We start from the raw sequence: 23,998 nt of genomic DNA on the forward strand, positions 1-23,998 counted from the left end.
ATCCAGAATGAATATGCTATACCTCAATATTAGCATATGTGCAGAGCACTAGAAAAAGTTGTTATGTGTGCATACAGCATATAATATTGGTGAGAATGGAAGTTTGTACGTTTCCTTACACTGCACTATTCAAGTACAATATGACTTGTATCTTTGATCAGTTTCACACCTGATCAGGATTTGGAAGAAGTTTTAATTCAGTAAGTGTTACTGTTAACATTCTGCAAAGTAAAAGAACCTAAACATTGTAAGTGGTTAGTGCAGCAAAGACAAGACAAGACAGTGTTAAAACTAAGATAAACTAATATACAATATTTAGGAATAACCAATTCATAGTACTTACACTCCTCCTTCCAATTGTGGTCCAACTCTTTCATACATTTTAATAAGTCGATTACAATTGTACACAAAAACACCGTCACACTGTCTATTTTCAATGTTCATTCCAAACATAAATGATAATGTCTTGGGTTCTTTCAAAGATTTCTGCTTTCTGTCTGCCATTTGTTTTTTAAAGTTTGCATCCTTCCGGAGTTCAGCAGCTTCTATCTGGGCTTGTCTTACTTTAGCCTGATAAACAATTGAACCAATATTAGTAAATCTGGTCCTCTTGATACAGATTTCTTGCTAGAGGATGCAGCTTACAATTGACTATACTTGGGTAATTCTTTCAGTTAAAGACCCAGTTTGGCTTAGGATTAAAATAAATTCAGGTGTGAAAGAGTTGTCTGACAGAGCCATTGAAAAGATAGCACCAAAGGCCTTGTGCACAACTGATACTGAAATCCATCCTGTTACTTTAAAAAAGAAGGTATTCCTTTTAGCATGTAGATCTGGCCAAGTAGTTTTGAAGTTTAAATTTTTTACCAAAACTCAAAAATAGTATACATATTAATGATTGTATAATTGCTTCGTCAACATCTCTTCATCTATACTCCCAGGAAAATCATCATCAACTTTCAGAAAATTAGCCAGGTAGTTTTGATGTTTTAGCTGTTTGACGAAAAATCACATTTTTAGGCTTTATTTGCATATTAACAATCAGGTCATATTGTCTGCAATAATTCTTCATCTGGCCACATCTACAAACATTCCCATCAATTTTCAGAAGAATCTGCCCAGTAATTTTGGAGTTTAATTTTTTGACCAAATTACATGTTTTAAATGTCTTAAGTGCTATAATGTGATCAGGCCATCATCAGTATTGGTTTGAACAATCTTCAAAAGAATATGGCTTCACTGATAAGATCGTAACACTAATGCGAGAACCTGGGCTTCAAAGTCTGGCCTTTTAGTTGCTATAATTTCTGGCAATTTTCAAAATACTTTTATTTATCAACTTGTGTTTCTCTACTAGCCAAAACATGACTGTATAGTTGTGTTTTGTCTGTGAGTATAATAACTATAAATTCAATGTTCAAAACAATCACTATACAACACTTACCCTTGCATCTTTAGATAATTGACCCAACTTGTTGTCAATATTTTTAGCTTTCTGCTCAGCTTCTTTTGCCTTTTCAAGTGCTGGAATGTCAAAAGATACATTTTCATCATCATCATCATCAACAACAACAACAACAACAACAACAACAACAACAACAACAACAACAACAACAACAACAACAGACTTACTATACAGTTAGCATAGTTTAATTGAGTTTGTAATGATAAGTATTTTCATGCGAGTACAAAACTTAAAGAATCAGCTTGTCCTGAAAAGATAGATACCAAATAACAAGCAGAATGTATATGTTTTTGGATGAGATTTATACTGCATATTTAAAAGTCACTCATAGTATTGTACTTTAACTGAAGCATATGTAACTGTCACATACAACTGACTTAACTCAAACTTGGTATGAAGATATAACATACATGATCTAATGACATAATTTTTTATACTTATCACAAATGTTGAGGAATCAATATCATGCAATAAACAGTTCTACCAATACCAGAAGACAATTTTAATGTCATAGAAGCAATGCATCAATGTAGATATTATAGTATAACTTACAGTTTATTCAAGCTTTTATGCAAGTATTTTCACTTAAGTAAAAGTTTATAAACTCAACTTGAGCTAGTTTAACAGGAGACAACATTTTGGTTTGCTTGCATACACAACAGATCAAACCACTGAACAATTGGGCTTGCCAGATGGTTTGTTTATCACTAGTGTTATACTAGTATGTCAGCATGTACAAATGTGCACAATTATACCTAGTTCGTGACCAGAAATGAAAAGTGTACAAACACTCATCATTTCTGTATCTTAAATAATATTGTTACAACGTACAACCAAAAATGGTGATTCCTTGCTCTGGAATCATTATGTAGTAGGTTCCACACTCAGAGTCAGAGTGTTATTCATCAAGTATATTTTTGCTAAATCTCAAATACATGTAACCTCTTTCAACTGTTTTTGTACACAGTTCAATGACTTGCCAGATGAGGGGATCTGATGGCAATACCTGTAATATGCAACAACGCCCACCTGTGGTCATATAACAAGTCTACATCATTGAACCATATATAATAACAGTAAAACTGCATGATTTAGCTGGTATTATTTATGCTCTTGAGTTCGAAACTACTTCATATTCAAGAAGTGCCTAAAATATTCAGAGTTGGCCGGGAAAAAATATGTAGGTCTGCGATTTCAAAACCATTCATTTTTGTTAAGCTGACTTTTATTATAACATAGACTAACTTTGATTCATGTGATCTGTTGTCACATTTATATGCTAAGACTCTACTGTTCAAATATCAATCAATGAAACTTGTCCAGTAGTGGTTGATTTATCACAATTGTGTTTACAAAGACTCAAGGACTTGTGTTTCTCACACAACTCTGATCAACTTTACAATAGTGTCAATAGCTTTTTAAATTAAATGAAGCATGACAATGCTTGGAAATGCCAAGTAACTTTGGAATAACAAAAGCATTGTCGAAAGATGTTGACACAGTGCAGACCGACTTTCAAACAATGCAGACTGACTTTCAAACAATACAGACTGACTTTCAAACAATACAGACTGACTTTCAAACAATACAGACTGACTTTCAAACAATACAGACTGACTTTCAAGCGAACATTTAATGTTCGGAAATATTAATTCAATCGTTTAATTACAGACTTGGTTCACGCACCTCTATGTATTTACATCATCAGAATAGGGTGTAGGCCTTACAAGGGTTAATATTTCACATCTATACCAAAGATTTCCATTTGAAAACTTGCACTAATTTCTGGTGTTTTGATAAAAGTATTGTATATTCAAAGGGATGCAGCTATTTATAAAAGTAGCAGGTAAAATTGGAGATCCATGAATCTACCCCAAAAAAGGATTTTTAAATGCATATTCCTAAAAAAGTAGCTTGCAGAAAAGCTGGTTATTTTTGCCAGCTACTGATCCTTATCTACATCCCTGACTCAACATGTTGTTTTTCTTACAACAGGAAGTTTTTGTTTCCCCACTGAATAAACTATACAATTTACAATTTACAAGTTGCAACCTTTTGCACTGTGCACAAAAGTTGACTGCAATAAACTGTAAATAATAAAAAATATTTCAGCCATTCTCATTTTAATTTATAAACGATAGACATAATTTTGTTCTTGATTTCCTCATGACTGATTTTTTTCCATACAATATTTAGTCTGGTACAAACATAAATGAAATAATTTCAAGGGCTATGGTAAAGTGTGGCTGAAACTACCATAAATTCACTATGTCTATGCAAAATCTTACCAACAGTGCTACACTTTATCGTCTTGCTCAACAAATATCTCTGTTGGTAAGATTTTGTTGAGCCAGACAATACCACAATGTAGTATTGCTGGTAAAATTTCTGTTCAGCCAGACAATAAAATGTAGTGGTGTTGGTAAAATTTCTGTTGAGCCAGACAATACCACAATGTAGTATTGCTGGTAAAATTTCTGTTCAGCCGGACAATAAAATGTAGTGGTGTTGGTAAAATTTCTGTTCAGCCAGACAATACCACAATGTAGTATTGCTGGTAAAATTTCTGTTCAGCCAGACAATAAAATGTAGTGGTGTTGGTAAAATTTCTGTTGAGCCAGACAATACCACAATGTAGTATTGCTGGTAAAATTTCTGTTCAGCCAGACAATAAAATGTAGTGGTGTTGGTAAAATTTCTGTTGAGCCAGACAATAAAATGTAGTGGTGTTGGCAAGATAAGATTCTTGTTGAGCCAGGTGACAAATATGGCAGTGTTAGTAAGATTCTTGTTGAGCCAGATGATAAAATGTAGCACTGTTGGTAAGATCTCTGTTGAGCCAGATGACATTTTGATTCAGGTTTACCAATATCAGAGCAGTGAAGCATGTAACATCAAACTGATGTACACCAAGTGACATTGATAAACAAAGACAACTCTGACTACATGGGTACAAATGAGTTCTGGATTATTTCATTACTGACTCCACAGGACGTCCAGAACTCTTAGGCCACTCATAACTAAAACTCACCATGATCAGTGCTTTATGAAGGTTTGAAACCTTGGCAAAAAAAAAAACCCGGGGAAATCATGTAAAAACTGGCATAGTCTCTCATAAAGTGTACCATATATTTATTTGGGAATTCTGATAAAATGATGAGCGTTTGTAGGAAGATTTTACCTACTTACTCCCCTTACAAAACACACTAATGGACAACTTGTGCAAACTTACCATATTTAGCTTCTTGCATGGCTTTTGCAGCTTCATTTTCTGATCTTGTCCTAAAGCGTGATGATGTGTACTTGTACATTCTTAACACATAATGAGAAAAAAATAGTAAAAAAAAATATATACATATCAAATTGTAAATCCATGTAAAAACTTATGCATGTAACATCACATGTACAGAATAGTGGGTCAATCTGTTGACAAAGACTGAAGTGTGCATTTTGAAAAATTCAGAACAAAAATTTAATTCGACACTATGGTTTATCAATACAGACGAATTTTCATTTGAAAACAGAGAGAATATATTTATAATGAGTATGCTTCACTAAACTATCAAATATATTCATGGTTACATTAAAAGATTGACAGGTTCTGACTTTATTATATTAGGGCATCTATTTTTAATAGTCACTGTCAGTTAATCCAAAACTATTCTTGGAACAATAAAAGGTTAGAAAGTTCAGAAATTAGGTTGGAGGATTTGTATGCCTGGTCTCTTCACTAAACAATCAGAACTATTTATGGATACATTCAAAGATTCACAGGTTCTGACCTTATAAGGGCATCTATTTTAGTCATAGTACATTGCATAATTGAAACTATACATAGAACAATGAAAGATAAACAGGTTCAGAACATAAGGGAATTTATTTACTCTCTCCACACTAAACAATAAAAAATTATTCACGGTAGAAAATCTATTTTAGTCTAAAACACTACAGCAACAGTATCCATGGTTACAAATAAAGATTAGGTGGTTCTGAATGTTAAAGAGAATTCATGTTATTCTTGCAAATCAATGTCAGCTACACAGTCTGAGTCAAAGCTGTATGAAGCTGTTGACAGTTTGGGAACTTTTTCAGAGAGCTTACTTGTAAAACAGCAAACTGCTCAAAGTTGCTTTAGGGGCCGTGTCATTTTAAAACTGATGCACGACAAACGTAATTCCTTCGTTTAGGGGGGGGGGGGGGGGGGGGGGGTAAGAGTTCATTTCGTTTTGAGTGCATCAAAATCGCAATAAGGTTTTTTCATTCTTACTAAAATGGAATCAAACGTGGCAATGCTATTTTTCTTGAAAAATGAGTCAGGAACTTTGCCAGAGATGCGTGTTGTTCTAAAAATAACCGTATGGCCAAGTAACCCACCTAGTCAGGGAGTGATGTACAATAAATGAATCACAAAAACAATCTCTTGAATGCTGCGAAAACATGGTTTTATTATTCACCAACACCTAAACAGAAGTTCCTGAATTCAAGAGACTTTTATCCATTTGTTGGGTCATATCACAACTATAAATGATGGTACGTGACGAACGCACATGTCAACCAATTTCTTACGACTAGGATGATTGATAAGCGTACAACCCAAGCAAGCCATGTATGTAGACATTACCTCATTTAATACTTGTACCTGCAACTCTTGGTTTTTAAAACGTCCAGATCCGACATAGCTTTACGTTTTAGGATTACCTAATTCCAAATTCTAGATGGGTTAGCTGTTTAGACATGAGGAGATTCCTCGTACCCAAATATAAACAACACTGCACGCCACTACGTAGGTAACGCCATGTGATCTTGTCAACGAAAGTTAACAAGGTGGGTGCGTGCGTGATCAGAGCGGATCGTTCAATCGTAGTGGCAACTTTTAAAGGACCTTTACGATAATTGATTTGAATAGACTATGTGGAGAGGACATTGCCAAAATCCACCTACGCGAAGGTTCTAAGTTAGGCCAGGTTGGGGTATAACGTGAAACTAATACGAATGTAAATCCGAAAATTACCGATGAGATGTCACATGTTTGTCGTGACCTCTAAACTTGGACTAAATTATCATAGATAGCGTGGTATTGCGAACATTTATTTCGGCACTAGTAACAGGTTGATCACTCGACTGATGTTGATTCAATCCTTCTATTAACGTGAAAATGAAAAGTTCGATCGCCTGAAATAATTATTCAGTAATAGTTTAGTGATTCCAAACAGATTTATAGATGTTTTTACGTGAAAGCCGCCGCCACATCGATGTGTTCATCACTGTCGTGGTGCGACGTCACCGTCAAAATCAACTTGTATAAATTACGAAACGTGCGAATATGAACGACTCGACAGAAACAACTTGAAGGCTAAAAAGCATGAGAACTGTGTTTTACAGAGACAGCAAAATGTTTTACAAGTTGAATTGCAATTAGTTTGTTGTGTGTTTATTGATGTCATGGTATATGATATAAACATACATGTAGGTCAGGTCGTTCATTTCCCATTTCGCATTAAGACATTTCGTTTTGAGGGGGGAGGGTTTAAACTAAAACGAAGAAATTACGTTTCTTGTGCGTCAGTTTTAAAATGACACGGCCCCTTTATTATTTTTTTCTTGAATACGTAAATAAACCTTAGGGTTGGCATGAAAAACTAGGTGGGGTCAGGTAACCAAACAATTTTTTTTATTAGGCCTTAGAAAGTTGACAGGTTAAGAATTTATATGCATGCTAATTGTAAAACAACTGAAACTGCAGATTGAATAAGGCAGTTTACGATTCTTGAAAAGTTTAGAAACTTCTGAACAGCACATGTACTCTTCTGCTTCAGTGTCTGACTACACATGGTGATAAATTACATCAGGAGTCAAGATAAAACATGCATTGACACGCAAGAGTTATTGGTAGTCCGGGTATAAATCTATTCATCAGTGCAGTAAGGTCGTATCTGCTTATACAATTGTATAGCAGATACAACCTTTCTGCACTGACGTGATGAAATCTCGGACTTTTTGTCTACAATAACATGTCCTCTAAAGACAACCATTTTTGTGGTTGGTCAAATCACATTTGGCTATGGGGGGGGGGGGGGGGGTTTACATTACGTACCAAATTGTGAGGACCCTAAAATAGGAGAACATCACATTTTTGTTGGTCAAAAGAGTTTGCTGATTTGTCAGTTGTGTATCACATTTAGCAAAGAGGGGGCAAACTTGTTACTTCATAGTAATGGATATGCGAAACACCAAACTTTGAGGCATCAAATTGGCTTAGAGGGGTACACAGTAAGAGACTTGCAAACTCCAAATTTTGTGCATTAAAAGAAATTGCTGTTCATCAGTGGTGCATCACATTTGGTTAAGGGGTACATTAGTTACCACATAGGTAAGGGATAGTGACACTCTGAATTTTGGTGCATCATAAGAACTTCTTGTGTGTGTCAGTGATGCATCACATTTGGCTAAGAGGGAGTAGTTACTGTATAGTAAGAGATACGCAAACACTAAATTTTGGTGCATCAAAAAAACTTCTTGTGTGTGAATGGAGCACAAAATTGGCTTCAAGATGTACACTGGAGTATCACATAGTAAGGGATGGGGGAACACCATATTTTGTGTTACAAGAAATTGCTGTGTGTCAGTGGTGACATCACATTTATCTAAGGAGTACAAAGTAGTAGCATAGTATGGAATTACACATACACTAATTTTGTTGCATCAAAAGAAACTGCTGAGTCAGTGAAACATTAAAATTAGCTCCATTTAAGCCACAGTGGTACACTGGTCCACAAACACACTGCTATGTGTCAGTGAAACATTAAAATTAGCTCCATTTAAGCCACAGTGGTACACTGGTCCACAAACACACTGCTATGTGTCAGTGAAACATTAAAATTAGCTCCATTTAAGCCACAGTGGTACACTGGTCCACAAACACACTGCTATGTGTCAGTGAAACATTGAAATTAGCTCCATTTAAGCCACAGTGGTACACTGGTCCACAATATAACATTTCTTACCTTGGTTTGTACAGTGAATTTGGTAGACGTTTAGTTTGAACTTTGTGTCCTCGAATGTAGACCTTCATTTTGGGTTCAACATAAAGAACTGCTGAGTAAGCTCTGAATGACTTCCTTTCCAAATAGTCCCTGATAAACGGAAATACACACAAACATGACTATTTAGTTTTTGTATTCTGAGAAGTCCAGTGTTTTTGGTAAGGTTGGGGAACCCTGGTAACAGAAAGGGGAAAGGGGGTAAAAGTTGCAGTTTTCCATACTCCCATAATTTTGTTTGGGAACCCCGGTGAAATTACTGGGGAACCCAGGTTGACTTTACCTGCTTACTGCACTTGGCTTGACTAGTTTCACACCTCAAATCATGTAACAATCCAACTATAACAGTACCCATCTGTAGACTGAAATATTCAAGGTTGTGTACACTCCTGTAACCATACAGTAATAACAACTGACGTTTCACCTATGGTTAACAGAAGTGCCAACAATGACAAATTTTTCAGTCAACAACCTTCGGGAGGATTAGAAAAGACTGGAAGAGGATGGTATCGAATTATAAAGAAGTCTTATTGGTCAAAATTGATCAATCAATTAATCAATCAATCAATCAATCAATCAATCAATCAATCAATCAGTCAATCAATCAATCAACCAACCAACCAACCAACCAACCAACCAAACAACCAATCAATTAATTAATTTAAAAAGCATCAGTTTTCACTATGTTGAGTTCAGAGGAACAATGCATATGTACATCAATTTTATCAAATTATGATACTTTCAAAATACTTTCACTCATTGCAAAAAACAGCATTCAAAATCTAGAGAGACAGAGTTAAAAGATCTTTCAACATATAAATGTTTCACTGCTTACCTATCATCAGTCTCGCCTTCTGCATGGTATGGATTCGCCATCAATATATCTTTTGGATCTGCTTTCACATCTAGTTCTGGTTCTCCACTATCAAGAACTTTTAAATTGTACAAAACAACTAAGGTACCTGGAGAAAACAGACATGAAATTTAACTAAACAGTTTGCCCCTACACACTTTTATGATGTGCTTTTTTCACCGTATGTAATATTTTCCAAGCTGGTTATTTTCATTTTGTTGAAAATACAGAACAGAACTTACTTTTAAGAATATATCATTTATAGTTCCAATAATCAATAGGACAGTACAATATAGTTACTTTGGAACGGTAAATTGGAAATGAATGCATCATTCTGATCTGTCTACTACAGACCTTGATTACGCATTGATTTGATTATTCAGCACCAATATCTCTATAGACTTATTTTGAATAGTAGCCTGAGCTGAGGGAATTCACTCTCATATAATGCCCATATGGTTGACAGTCTCTTCTATAGAGTCAGCACTCTTATAATACATTGACCACAGAAGTGATTTCCAGGGAACCAACAGCTTTTACAAATCACATAGGTTAAATTGATACATATGATGGTACATAGGCTTACAATTTTCATCTTTTGTTCACTTTACTCACTAGCAACAGTGTTGTTTGCACAAATGCAGTACAAACCAAAACTGCCACCACTCAGTTTTGAACACAGGGCATACAGATATCATTATGGCCACTGTCAATAAGTTTTGAACACACATATGGCTGTAACCATTTAGCTGTAATTAGGATAGCTCACTCAATACTGTAAATGTTTAATAAGGTGGTATATTTCTCACTGTGTATCAAACTATAAGCTCATATTTTCAAAATAAATATATGTAAAATTTCATGTACATAAAATAATAGCAGCTGCAAATTAACGATAGCTACTGTAAGTGTAAATAAATAGAGACAATGTTTTTGTTAGAAAGAAAGTACTTTGTAGGTAAAAATCTACCCAAATTCCAAAATCATTAGCTAAACCAGAATTGAGTAGTGACATTTAGGAAGTTATCCACACTACCCGATTTTTACATGCATGTTAACACAGTTTCCATCCTCAACAAATACTCTGAGCTATTTATAAGTGGTATCACCAATAAACATGAATTACAGATACCAGCATTGAATTCAAAATCTATGTATTTAGAGCTGCACTAGCTGTAACTGGAACGTTTTTCTGAAAATGTTTTGTTAAGTACAATAACTTATTCATAATATCATGCACTGTGAACAGTATTCTATCACCTGTGAGTAACCATATCATTTGTAGCTGTATTTACGATAAATCAAATCAAATTGATCTTTAGGTCCACACACACGAAAAACAGCTCCCTCAACTATGACCACAATTTCTACCTATTTCTGTACTGCTACTAAAGGGATGATATCAACCACTGATTAACATGTTCAATGTCTACTTTAATTGGTATTTTATGTTTCAGTAAATATATTGTGGTTGTCTGATCAAAAAATGACACTCAAGTCACTAGTTGTAGTACAGTTTTAACAAGGTGACAGATTCAAAACCAAGCTTTTACTCAAGATCTAAACTTGTCATTACACTACCTACAGATAACATTGAACACTAATTAAAATGGCTATATGGATGAGGATTGGGTATTTATTTTGGATTTTTAAATTTTTTTAAACAATTTTATCATGGCATCCTCTTTGAAAAAGTAATGTGAAACAGCATTGTCTAAGTCTCACGCAGAGCCTGTGTTGTTTGTAGTTCAACAAATTGCAAACCGCTTAAAAATATGTAAAGAGTTTGTTATTGAACGTGCAACCACAAACAATTTACACATTTATCATGCTTTTTCAATTTATTGAGTTACAAAAAAAGGACTTTGCATACGTTGTTTCACATCTATTTTTCAAGCAGGAAGCCATGATAAAATTGTTTTATTAATTAAAATTCAAAAATAAATACCCAGTCCTCATCCATATGGCCACTTTAACAAATACAATGTCTTTTTATAAGTAAGTGATCAAATTTTAGTGAATATATCTTTGGTTATTTCATGAACAAAAATGCCCTAGTTGCAGCTAGTGCCAGTTTTAAGATACATGTATAATATATATAATCGTTTTACACTTTTTATGAATGTGTAAATATTTCAGTTTTATTTTCCTGGTGATATTAGAACTGGAATGTACAAAGAACTGAATGTACAGGATTTGTTTATCGATTTCATAAAAGTAGTACAAATTCAAAGTTAACTTTAAGAAAACTTGAACAAATTTGACCAAAATATTTTCTCTCCATCGTAAATTTTGTTCACCTCCTTAAATTCTAGAGATATATACATAAATGCTGATGATCTCTTGTGAATTGGATAGTTTATTTCCTGTGGGCTTACCACATGTGACATAAAGGATTTGGTTCACCGATTTCACAAAAGTACTCCAAAATTTATCCCAGAGATGTACATAATCTGAGAATTTGTTGTTCTAATTTTTTTCCTGTGGTCTTGCCACATATAAAACTTACAGTATTTGCTTTAATACTTTTGCATACTGTAAAATCATAATTCAACATATTTACATAAATTGAAAAAAAAGATATTACTATTTTTTTTATGTGGGAGTACCACATCTTTGACATACAAGCTTTCATTTACCACATTGAATTTCACGAAGTAGTGTAATGTTATCAATATATACATATTTTATGTATTTTTATTTTCACGACTGCATATGCTATTATTACTAACTGCCTATTTTAGTTTCTAAAATCTATAAGAAAGTGAAGATATATTGTCACGTCAGTGCAGTGAGGTCATAATTGCCTATACAATTGCATAGCAGATATAACCTTTCTGCACTGATACGACGATATAATACAAAAGATGAGATGACTTGCACTACATCAGTCCTACTGTGACTAGGAAATGACTGACATTAATATAAATGGCCTGGTTTCCATGCTAGCAAATTAGGCAGGCAATCATCACGACTTGCTTCCAAATTTAACTATTCCCCTGCAGGCATGACTGACTCACCACTGCCTCTTATAAAAATAGTGTGCTTATTTGCTCAACAAAAACACTGTACAACATTTTACCCACAACTCTCTCTGATTTGTAGTGTTGGACATCATCTCCTTGAAGTCAGACAAATCTCACCAGTGTATAGGGTTTTGTAAAAACATTTTTTCCATTTGGCAAGAGTAGAATTACCACTGATGAGTTTCTGAATACCCATTTTCATCGGTTCTGGTATCAGTGATTTATTGTAGAAGGAGTAGCAATTTTAGGAATTTGTCAGCAGATTTTCTTGAAAGACATGCAGAATATTTGCAACAAAACTAAGGAAAATATATGCACCTGTTATGACTTTGCCAAAGATATAGATTTATTTGAATAGGTATGACAAAAGAAATTTACATACTAAAACTCATCATACACACTGATTACCCAAGTTATTAACACTTTGACAATGAAAAGTGTTTTATTCACAGCACATGCTTAATTTAGTTGTTAGTTCATTTTTATACAAAATTTAGAACTTTATTTTTGATTCCTAAGCGTTCTTTTGCTACATATTAATTAAACTTAATTACTATGCTTAAAATGTTGAAAAGTATGGATTATTGAAAAAGTTATAAAATAAGGAACCTCCAAGCATACCAATCAGAGAGAGTTGTGGGTAAGATATTATACAGTGAAAAAGCCTTGAGTACAATTTACATGACAGTTCTATATAACTTCACTGTTGATCATAAAAAACAGTGTTCAGTTGCTCGATAAAAAACTTTGAGAACAGTCTATCAATCTACAAAAAATGACAACTTTCTTTAAACTGCACAATCAAATACAGTGTGATCATTTACGCAACTAAAACTCAACTGAAGACCAATCTTTCAAGACAATTGTCTATACATTTTCAAATGTCTGTTGATATTCTATTGAGAACCCACAACTTGTACAAAATACAATTTTCTAGTTAACACCATTGTTGGTAATATGGAACTTGCAATCTAGACTGAGCAAAGAGCTGTGGGATTATCTGTGGTTATCATAATACCTAATCTGGAGCTACTGATAAAATAAACCTCCCACAATGGTCAGGGTGACTATGAATTGATTATTTGTGGTTACAAACAATGTAACATTATTGTTTACAATGCTAATTGATTAGTATTTACTATCACATTTCCCATGATGCAACATTCAACATGGCAGGTTTGCAAGTTCCCTATTAGAACAGTTAGTTCATTTTCTCAACTAACACTCTTAGAATTGACTACCAATCTCTACAAAAGACAATCCTCTATATAAATTCACTGTTCACGTGCATGCACACTCAGCCACACATGGGGAAATTAAAGTGTATCTGGTAATGTCACCATAAAGAGGTATAAATATGTTTTGCATTTGTATGATGTACGTCTTGTGTCAGACAGCAATGAATTTTATACTTTCTTGGCAGAAAATATTTGATAGAGGCCAGGAAAATGGCCAGTTGGCAATCATTTATTCCCCATTATCATTCATTAATCAGTTATTTATCAGATTATTTGCATCCATGACTACATATTTACATGCTTATTATTCTATGTACATGATTTCTGTTTATTTATACGTGGTACACATTTCTCTATTGAACTATTCCTGTGCTATTTTAAAGGGGAACACTACTCTAATAAATAGATAAATTTTCATAAACTTTGGGTTTTGGAGAGTCATTTGACAACTTTACATCACATAAATTACATGCAATTGTCAAGAAACATCAAATTGAAGCTCTATTTCATCTCCATTGTTCTCACACTGGTCCACCATTGCATCATGGGACTTAGCAGACATACATATTTATTAGATGTACACTGAATATTCATGACTATTTATCTGAAGATGATAAACACTTAGGAGTCATGCATATTTAGTGTGCATCTAAATTCTAATATATATTTGTCTGTGAAGTCCCACGAGACAAGCAAGAGTGGAACGCTGCTAGAACATAAGAGGTGAAAAAGAGTTTCAATTTAGTGTTCTTGCCAACTGAATGACGTGAATTCATGAAATGACTCTCCATGATCCAGAACCCAAAATCTATAAAAAATACCTTTATTTCCCGGAGTGGTATTCCCTTTTAGTAACAAGTCTTCAGTGCAGACACCAACCAATTCTCTGTACTTTAAGCTGTGTCAATGTGAACCCTGGAAAACACACTGCCATATACAATGTACAATGTACTCACATAGCTTCTATGAATGACATAGCAAGTTTGTGACATTTGACCTTGAAAGTTTAAGTTCAAGGTCATCTAAACATGCAGTCAAACAATCACATCACATTCCATCACTGATAAATGTTTTCTAGCTTTTAAGTACTTACCAGATTCCCCTGTTATCTTATCAAATTGTGACATAAATTCATTCTCTGTGTGGAATGGTGAGTACTTCAGTATCAAGTCCATTTCTCGTTGGTGCTGTTTGTGAAAAAAACAAGTTTAAAAAATATTGATAATTTTCAACTGAAAATAATAATGGTGATCTCTAAGATTCCAAGACTGAACAATGAATATTCATGAGATGTTTTACACTGAAGGGAACAAGCACTTAGGAGTCATAAATATTCATTGTTCAACCATGAATGATTATTTCTGCTGACTCCCATGATGCAATGACCCACAGCAAAGATAACCTATAAAGCCACAAGATCAACTTGATGTTTCTCTGAAATCGCAAATAATTGTAGGTGATGTAAAATCATGAAATGACTCTCTAGAACCCATAGTTTATGGAAATGTATAAACTTCCTGGAGTGGTGTTCCCCTTTAAGTACGCTTAGAAGTCTACAATCTTTCTAATTCACTTGCATAATGGCAGCGTTACAACTGCTATCTACTCTAATTATCAGTGCTCACCTAGTAAATGTAATTCTAACTCCATAAAATCATAACTCAAGGTGCACAATAATGACTAAACTTGAAAATTATAGTTGGCCTGGAACACCACTTTTCAAAGAAACTCTTCTAGATGCCTACACATTTGACAGATTTGACTATGTCTACTCTTTTCCTACTCTCATAGCAAGACCTCAGATCGGAGCTTGCTGAATAAAGCCGAAAGGTGATGACTGTACCTTTCTCAGCTGTAACCTTAGGTCATTTTTTAAATAAGCGCAACAGCCAGAGGTCTTGCAACTAGACTAGCTAACTTGCCTATAGTGTGTTCAAACTCTGACTGGGCCAATAGCTGCCTTGTAAAACTATCAAAGAGACTTACTTTGACACGTTCAAATTCTGTCTGGGATAATGGTTGCCTTGTACTACTATCAAAGGATGGAATTGGAACAATGACTTCGTCAATGTTTTCATCTTCATGGAAACTCCTTGATATAAACAACGAACTCATGGTTTCTCCCTTTTTTGTGAAAAGAATGAGGTCTTTGGAAATTCTCATGGAACCACTGAAAATATAAAGTACATGGCGTTGGAAGTCATAGGGTGCCAAGACAAAAGACTGTCATATTGGGGTTACAGGGGGGGGGGGGGGGAGAAGAGAGGGGACATGTCACAGAACAATAATTACAATGGACTATGTGTACTAAAGGTGGGGGCGGGGAGTAGCAAAGTCATATCCAAATACACAGCTTTTTAAAAACAGCCCTCAAACATATGAAAGGTAATGATATAATACAGCAACACCATCAACAAACCAATTGTCCTTAAACTGTACAAAAATGTTTGTGTTTGTCATTGTCACATTTTGCATTCTGCTGTGTTTTGTCTAATATGTTTATATCTCCTATAAACGAACATTTTATTTTTTCAAAATTTAACTAGACAACCATAAGACAACTTCTGTAGTTGATTTTTGTGGTAAAATAAATAAATATCCAAGTATGAACATTACTACGACACTAGGTCCAACAGAAATACAGTAGTCGTCAAGCATTTTAATACCCATAATCATAGTTTCACAGATATTAGATTTATTGGTATTTCTAAGATCTTTTCCTGTGATCCTCGCATCAGAAAAAGCCTTGGAATAAAGCACATGATCACTCTGCCCACAAGGCATCAACAAAAAAGACTGGCCGTCACCTAGCTAGGGAGCCTCACCTTACTTTTTTTATAACTTAGGGAGACCTTTATATGACACCACTGTACCTGCTCTCCTGTTTTTCATAGGTAGGCCATTTTTACTGTTCTTGTCTCTTACCATTTCAGTTTTTGTGTTTTCCTATATTATTTTTACACATTTTTATACAGGTTTATTGGATTCATTTTAGCTTTTTGTTTGCTTCATACTCTTTTGTATTTTTGCCCTTGAAAAAGACTGTCTGTGCACAGTCGAAATGTCGGGATTCAAATAAAGCAGAAATTTTAACCAGCCTTGGATTTATCCTTTTATTCAAACTCAGATATCCAAGACATGGTTTAACGATTCACCAGATGTAACATTCTCATTTTCAATCAAGTTCAGTCCATTGACATTTTATCTTGGGCTGATTTGTTGGTTCTACCAATAAATACTTACGACTTCAGACCATTACCATATTGACCAATCATAAGGCTATCCAAGGCTCGTTTTGATGATTTTCCAAATGTAATAATACTGGCTGCTTCTCCTGTAAACCAACACAGCATGACACGATAATATTTAGTGTCGATATTATCTCATAAACATGTAATAGGAAATGTGACTATTTAAATATTATGACTCATCATTTTCATACAGCTTTGTGATTGGCTTTGACCATGTCACATGGTATGGGCTGGTGAACCATAGTGACCTAAATTTGCATACAGATGGCAACATTCATTTTCTGTTTTCCCTAGGGCTCTATTACAGTAGCACTACTGTAATGCAAATGCAAATTGACACATCAAGTTTGAACAATGATAACAAGATAAGTTCATACTGACATGGTCCAATATTATAAGGACATACATCAATTCTAGTATAAAAAAAAACCAGCAGGGGCCTTGACAATTGATAGACACCAGTCAGATGCTAAACATAATAGTAATACCATTACATGAAAGCTTGTTCTGCACTTCAAGTTGATTTTTGTCCATTCAAAGTTCACAATTCAATACATGAACTGTTCATTTCATCTTCCCTATTTGTATAATACTGAATTGCCAATATGTACTACATATTCATGACTGTTGTCAACAATACTGAGGAGCAATAAAAGGCAAAACATTTTGTTGTGGGTCAATATGATTCAGATAGGAAATAGCTTTCCTTGTGAGTCACCCACAGAGTACGGAATAGGGAAACACCAAATATTGATGCATCACAAGAAATTAAGCACCGGTGGTACATGTACGTTGAAGAGGCATTTCCAATATTTGCCATGGTGGTGCTCTACTTCCTGTCTATGTGTACTTTGGGGGTACACATGGTATAGGTTACTCAGTTAAACATAGGGCACTGCTGCTTTCTTCGATGTCTGAACACAAAAAACATCCCTGATTTACACTTCTACACTGAGAATACCATGAGACAAAGCTCTTAAGAAACAGTAGTAGGAGGTGATGATACCCCCTACTTGAGCGAGTGCGCTGTATTCTCAACTTCCTGTCTGCAGTCTGGAATGGGCTATTTGATTAGCATGCATACTCTGCATGCAAGTATAACAACACTGAAGACTATAAAACTTTACTTCAATTTTTGTTTTACCTGGATCCATTCCTTCACCATCGTCAAGGAAACACAACATAAATCCCCCACGCAAGTCTTCACGTTCAACTACAGGTAAGACAGATATTAGAGAGGTTTAGATATATGTTAGAACGCGTATGCGTACACATACGGGAGCATCGTGCAGGCAAAAACGTAATGACGCGTACAAGTTGTGTTTTTACGTGTTCAGAACACAGATGTGGAAAACAATGGAATAACAACGAGCGTGTTGGCACATTCTGTCCAGAAGGCCACGCACATGACTTTGTTTTCTAAACATGTCGGTATTTTTGCCATTTTTCCAGCAACTACACAAACGAAAAACCTAACAATTAGTTTACAGTTATGCTTCCAAACTTTGAAATAAAAAATACAACATTTAATAAAAGAAAACTGACAGTTTGGGCTACATTAACAATTTCGGCACTACAATCTGTTGTCTGGTAGAGCTACATAAATAGGTGGTCCAGAACAAAATAACGATACTATGTAAACATTATGACTCCACTGATAACGTAACATTAATACAAGAACATGTTATTTAATTTCTGGCCTTTAAAGATTACTCATCAGCTGATGATGTCAACTTTTCACATCAGATCAATGAAATGAATACACATGAATAAAAACTACAAATGTTGCAAAGATTGTGTTTATACACAGGATACACTTTCTTGTCAACCGTGATTACAAGCTAATAAACTAGTTTTTGATATTCAGAAAGAAATCAGTCTCTTCATTATACTGTAGCAGTTACTCCATCAATTCTCAGTACCTGCAATAACATTTTACCTCATGCTGGAGGCTCAAAATAGAACAAGGCCGACTTATTCTCAGTACCTTCAATAGTATTTAACCTTGTACCATATGGACTAAACTAGAACGAGATTGACTTATTCTCAGTACCTGCAATAGCATTTTTCTTCATGCTAGAGGGTCAAAATAGAACAAGGTTGACTTATCCTCAGTACCTGCAATAGCAGTTTACTTCATGGGTCATAATGGAACAAGCAGATTGATTTATTCTCATGTGTGCCAATAGTAATGCATGTGAAGTGCTTGGAGCAGAAGTTATGGTGTCGACCAAGAAATATAAATACTCATTATTTTAGGTAGTAGAATTATATTGCTGGTACTGAGAATTGATTAAGGTATGAACCCAAGGGGTTTCATTAAAACTGAGATCAGTGAAAGCAGAGTTTATTCAATTACAGGCATGTTGAAAAATGCATACATGTAGTGAAGAAATCATGGTGGAAGTGTTGTATTCTTCTACCATTCCGAGTCGATATACAAGAAAGTGAGATGAGAGTCTTGATGTAAATATTTCCATGTGATACTAACATGATGACTGCAAGTATGTGATTATATATTATCATGCCTGCTTGAATACATATTTCTGTGAGAATTTATTTTGGTAAATCTGATGACAAATCTGAATATTTTAGAACATTCTGAACTCACATACATGTAAATGTACACTGTTGCATTTAAGTGTGTCACAAAGATCAGAATATATTAACATGACAGATGTAATTTACTAAGTAATAATGCAATTTTCATGTAAAATTCAGTTATCAATATGATTGAAAGCAGACTCCTTATGGTATGAATCAAAATAAATAAATAAATTTGACAAAATGAAAAGATCACTTCATATTTTGACATTTTAAGTTGAGATTTACATGAATGAATGAATGAATGAATGTATGTATGTATGTATGTATGTATGTATGTATGTATGTATGTATACACCTAGGCACATGTATATGCAAGTATATTCATGCGTCTATATGTATGCATGTTTGCACATGTACACATATGTATGCATGCATGTATGTATGTATGTATGTATGTATGTATGTATGTATGTATGTGTGTGTCATGCATGCATGTAGGCATATATGTATGTCAGTCAGTCAAATCAGTAGTGTCCTTAATAAAATGAACACTCATAAAATTATGCAGGTACCAACACTCCTTACGCATCAATAATAGGGATAACCAGGGCCTAGAATATGAATTCATAGCATACTACATAAAATGTATTTTTGTCTCTACCGAAAACCTTTGCAAAACCTACCAACACTTGGTATCTTATTTTAGCTATTTGCACAAACTTGCATTACTGTAAATATGTAAATCTGTCTCATAAATATGCAGACTTCACCTCAACAGAAGTGTTTCTGCACATTACATAATATCTAATCTGTAAATTTGTCATATTGCTGTGCAAACCTTGTTTCATAAACTGTCTCTTCTCATCAGTTGTATAAAGTTGCATAAACTGTAATATGTATATTTGTCTCATTAATATGCAAGCTGCACCTTTGAATACAGGGCAAGGCATCACAGCATTATTTTTTTGTGTAATTCTGCAACGTTTAGTTCAGATATTGGAGATGGACTAAAGTTATTACTTATGCAAATCATCATATGTCAGTACACAGTAAGTTCTCATACCACCATTGAATTAAGTCTTGCATCTAACGTGTCTTACACTAAATTACCAGACATCTGGTGACATTCTCACTGCAACACATCTTCTGGCACAAAGTCCACTTAAACTGGATACGAAGATTAAGGTCTTGTTTCATGTAAAAACCTACCTGTATTTAGCTCTATTCTTGTAGCACCAGCATCCCTGCATAGACAACAGATAAAAGATTTTCACTATTGTAAATCAACACTGACTTATTCTCTATTTCATGGCTGAGTCAACCGACTCTTTGGGGTCAGTTGGTATCTAATTCTGTATACTTGGTTCTATGGCACTCTAGAAAATAGTACTTTTGAACTTCTTGTTATCTATATATATGCATGTATGTATGTATGTATGTATGTATGTATGTATGTATGTATGTGTGTGTGTGTGTGTGTGTGTACGTATGTATGTATGTATGTACATACATGCGTGCGCGCATGCATGCATGTGAAACTCCTTGCCATTCCATTTTTTCACGACTTGGGGAAAATAACCAGTGTGTTGATCATTATAAGAGAGAACACACTGTAACAAGGTACTCTACTTAGTTCATACACTTCAGGCATGTATTCAAGGTCAAACTTGCTAAATGCAATTATTGGTAATCTAACAACCTTGTATCCTTCTGGACATAATATAAATTGAATCATTCATCTATTTCAACATTTCTATTGTAACTACCCCTTATGATCCTAAGCAAATATTCCCAGTTAAATGTCATATATATGCCATATATATAATGACTATATAATAAATGCTTACAAATTCTAAACACACAAATGAATTATTCAATATATCAATTCAAACTGTTTGCGAATATCTCCCATGTATACAACAAGCCATTATTCACATAATAGATTTCACATAAAGAATGGCAGATTGCATCAGTAGCACTGGTAGAATGAGGCTACTAAAAGGTTATCAATATCATACAATCACCCATTCTCTTTTAGAAATCAACTTGCCAAAAGACAACTGACAAAAATAGAATAAAGTGAAAACAATAGGCCAAATCACCATGTCACGTAAATATCAAAGGCATTGTTACAAGCTGCATATTTATGGAAACATTTTGAATCCTCAGTAAATAATATGTAACATTTAACAATGAAATGTAAACCTGACTATTCTGCCAACATGTATACTTATTAAAGCTAATCCAATATAATTATTGTGCATATTTTCATGTGCGGTAGCAGCTGGTGAACTAGCTAATCTATAGACACCATTACAGTGGTTAAGTATAAGGAAAGTGGAAATCAAATTGAGATACCATTATCAAATAACTTATTGTTTATAGAAACATGTGCGTGACCATCCTATGAACAAATTTACTAGTTAATGAATGTGATGCATATGCGAAGTTATTAGGATATGGGACAATGCCACTGAAATCATGTTATACATGGTTTACAATATTGTGAATGACACTTCAACTAGCTTGATTCCTATCAATACAACAATATGTCTATTTTCATTCACCTATTTTCCCATAGGATATATTGCTTGCAGACATATTAGACTTTAATGTTCTAATAGTCCCATTCTCCTCCTTACACTGGGTATGCAAAGGAAATGTTCAGATAGTGTATGATCATTGTATGTTAGATAGTGTATGTACATGCAAGACATGCTGAATGTAACTTAATTATGTAAATTAGCTTCTGATATGCAAAACATTTAATGATTTATTTGATGGCTATGATAACTTATACACATTGGTATCAATACACAGCTGTTTCTGCAAACAAAGCATGTCATGGGAACCATAAAATAATCTCTTAATTCCAAAGGTATGACAATCTGTTAAGTCACAATGATGACCGATAATGCAATAGTCACCCTGCAACTAAACCATATTTATTTTTAAAAAAGAGGTTTTCTGTATATATCAATTGTTTTGATTTGACTGCCTTTCCATATTTCTGTATCATTGGACTTTTATGTATGTGGTTGTCACTATTTCAAGATCCTGTGAATGTATTTAGGACAACTACTGTAAAAGTAAAAATAACGCCAATAACATTACAACACAGCTGTAAAATTTGTGTCATATATAAGAAAAAAAGAGTTACTGGAGCAGTCATCCGTCATCACCATGATCACAGATGTGAATGGTTAACTCGGATTATTATAATTGTATGGGTTGATATTTTATGTTTGCAAAAGACTTGTTTGTTAGAAAGTACTTTGACCTGTGACTGAACTAGAAATATGTGAGGGTAGATTACAGCTTTGGCTACTGGCCAGATAGATGTCTTTGGCATGTTGCCAAACATCTCCCTACACAGTGTTGTTTTTTGTCACAGAATGTAAACAAACCAAGGGAATGCAAAAAGGGTAGTTCACACTGACCAAAATCAACACATAGTGGAACATTTGGTTGCTACTCAGCAAAGAGATGTCTTTTATAATTGTTTTTAGTGTCAAGAAATGAATATCAGCTGCACATTGAGAACTGTTATTTACAAATCAGTGGGGTACAGCATCATAAAGTCAGATTACTATATTGATAACTTAAAGCATAGGAAATTGGAAATCATTAAACCTTCAATACACAATTTATGGTCATAAAGTTATGTGTGCAACAACAATATGCATGACTCGGCTACATACATGTATTCCCAGTAAATCTTGTCATTTTACACTTGATGGACAGAACTGTAAATAGAGCTGTTTAAAAGGTGCTTCCCTGTTTTAATTTTGTTTTCATGTTTCAGTGTGCACTTTTAAAATGAGTGCAGTTTTCTTTGTGGCTTAAGTTTTTTGCCACAAATGTTGATACAACATGCAAAGCAAACAGTCCCATCACAGTTCACAGACTACTCACTTAAGTCCTCCTTTGCGTAAAATGTCACACAAGCTTAATAGACAAACTTGGATAGTTTTGGCCAAAACCCTCTACCCCTTCCCCTGTATGAATATTATCAAATGCCGCATCAACAAATATAAAATAATGTAAACCATGGTGAAAATTGTAGTCACGCCACTACCATTGATACAATGTAAAAGCATGGTAAACACAAGAAATTACTAACTGGAAACCCAGCACTGCATATCACATTAGCAGCAAATTTTAATCAACTTAAAATTTCAGAAGTAAATGCAGTGCCTGGGGCATGAAAGTTTTTGAAATTTGGTTTAAATAGAAGCATGGAAATGAAGTTAACAAAATTCTCATAGTTATTGTGCCCAAAACAGTTCCCCGATGATTATGTATTCATATCCCACCAGCTTTGATTCAAGTACTTTATTATGGTATATTTTATTTGGCAATGCCATATTCTGATCATAGATAAGCACTTTAATCTCAGTGATACCATTTGAAATTACATTCTTACTATATCAACAACAATCAATGCTTTATTCAGTTTGTGTCTTCACCCACCATCACCATGTGAGACTTAAACTTACCTTGAACACAATGAAATGTATATTCAAACACACGCATGCATGTATGTACAAACATTCATACACATGTACAAACACACAT

The 23,998-nt window shown here is 34.3% G+C and overlaps 1 protein-coding gene across 1 annotated transcript in view; it reads right to left on the reverse strand.

The window, feature by feature from the left end:
* LOC144449025 (ATPase MORC2A-like) overlaps nucleotides 1–23,998 on the reverse strand; it is a 42,417-nt gene that overhangs the window by 13,196 nt on the left and 5,223 nt on the right. Inside the window, exons 3-12 of the mRNA XM_078139427.1 lie at nucleotides 20,630–20,664; nucleotides 18,018–18,086; nucleotides 16,866–16,956; nucleotides 15,609–15,792; nucleotides 14,716–14,809; nucleotides 9,341–9,467; nucleotides 8,470–8,598; nucleotides 4,698–4,777; nucleotides 1,445–1,524; nucleotides 344–570 (exon numbers count right to left, since the gene is read on the reverse strand). Of these exons, the coding sequence (XP_077995553.1) occupies nucleotides 344–570; nucleotides 1,445–1,524; nucleotides 4,698–4,777; nucleotides 8,470–8,598; nucleotides 9,341–9,467; nucleotides 14,716–14,809; nucleotides 15,609–15,792; nucleotides 16,866–16,956; nucleotides 18,018–18,086; nucleotides 20,630–20,664 (1,116 nt within the window). The remainder of the gene's footprint in view (nucleotides 1–343; nucleotides 571–1,444; nucleotides 1,525–4,697; nucleotides 4,778–8,469; nucleotides 8,599–9,340; nucleotides 9,468–14,715; nucleotides 14,810–15,608; nucleotides 15,793–16,865; nucleotides 16,957–18,017; nucleotides 18,087–20,629; nucleotides 20,665–23,998) is intronic.

Source organism: Glandiceps talaboti, chromosome 18, assembly GCF_964340395.1.
Source record: "Glandiceps talaboti chromosome 18, keGlaTala1.1, whole genome shotgun sequence".
NCBI lineage: Eukaryota > Metazoa > Hemichordata > Enteropneusta > Spengelidae > Glandiceps > Glandiceps talaboti.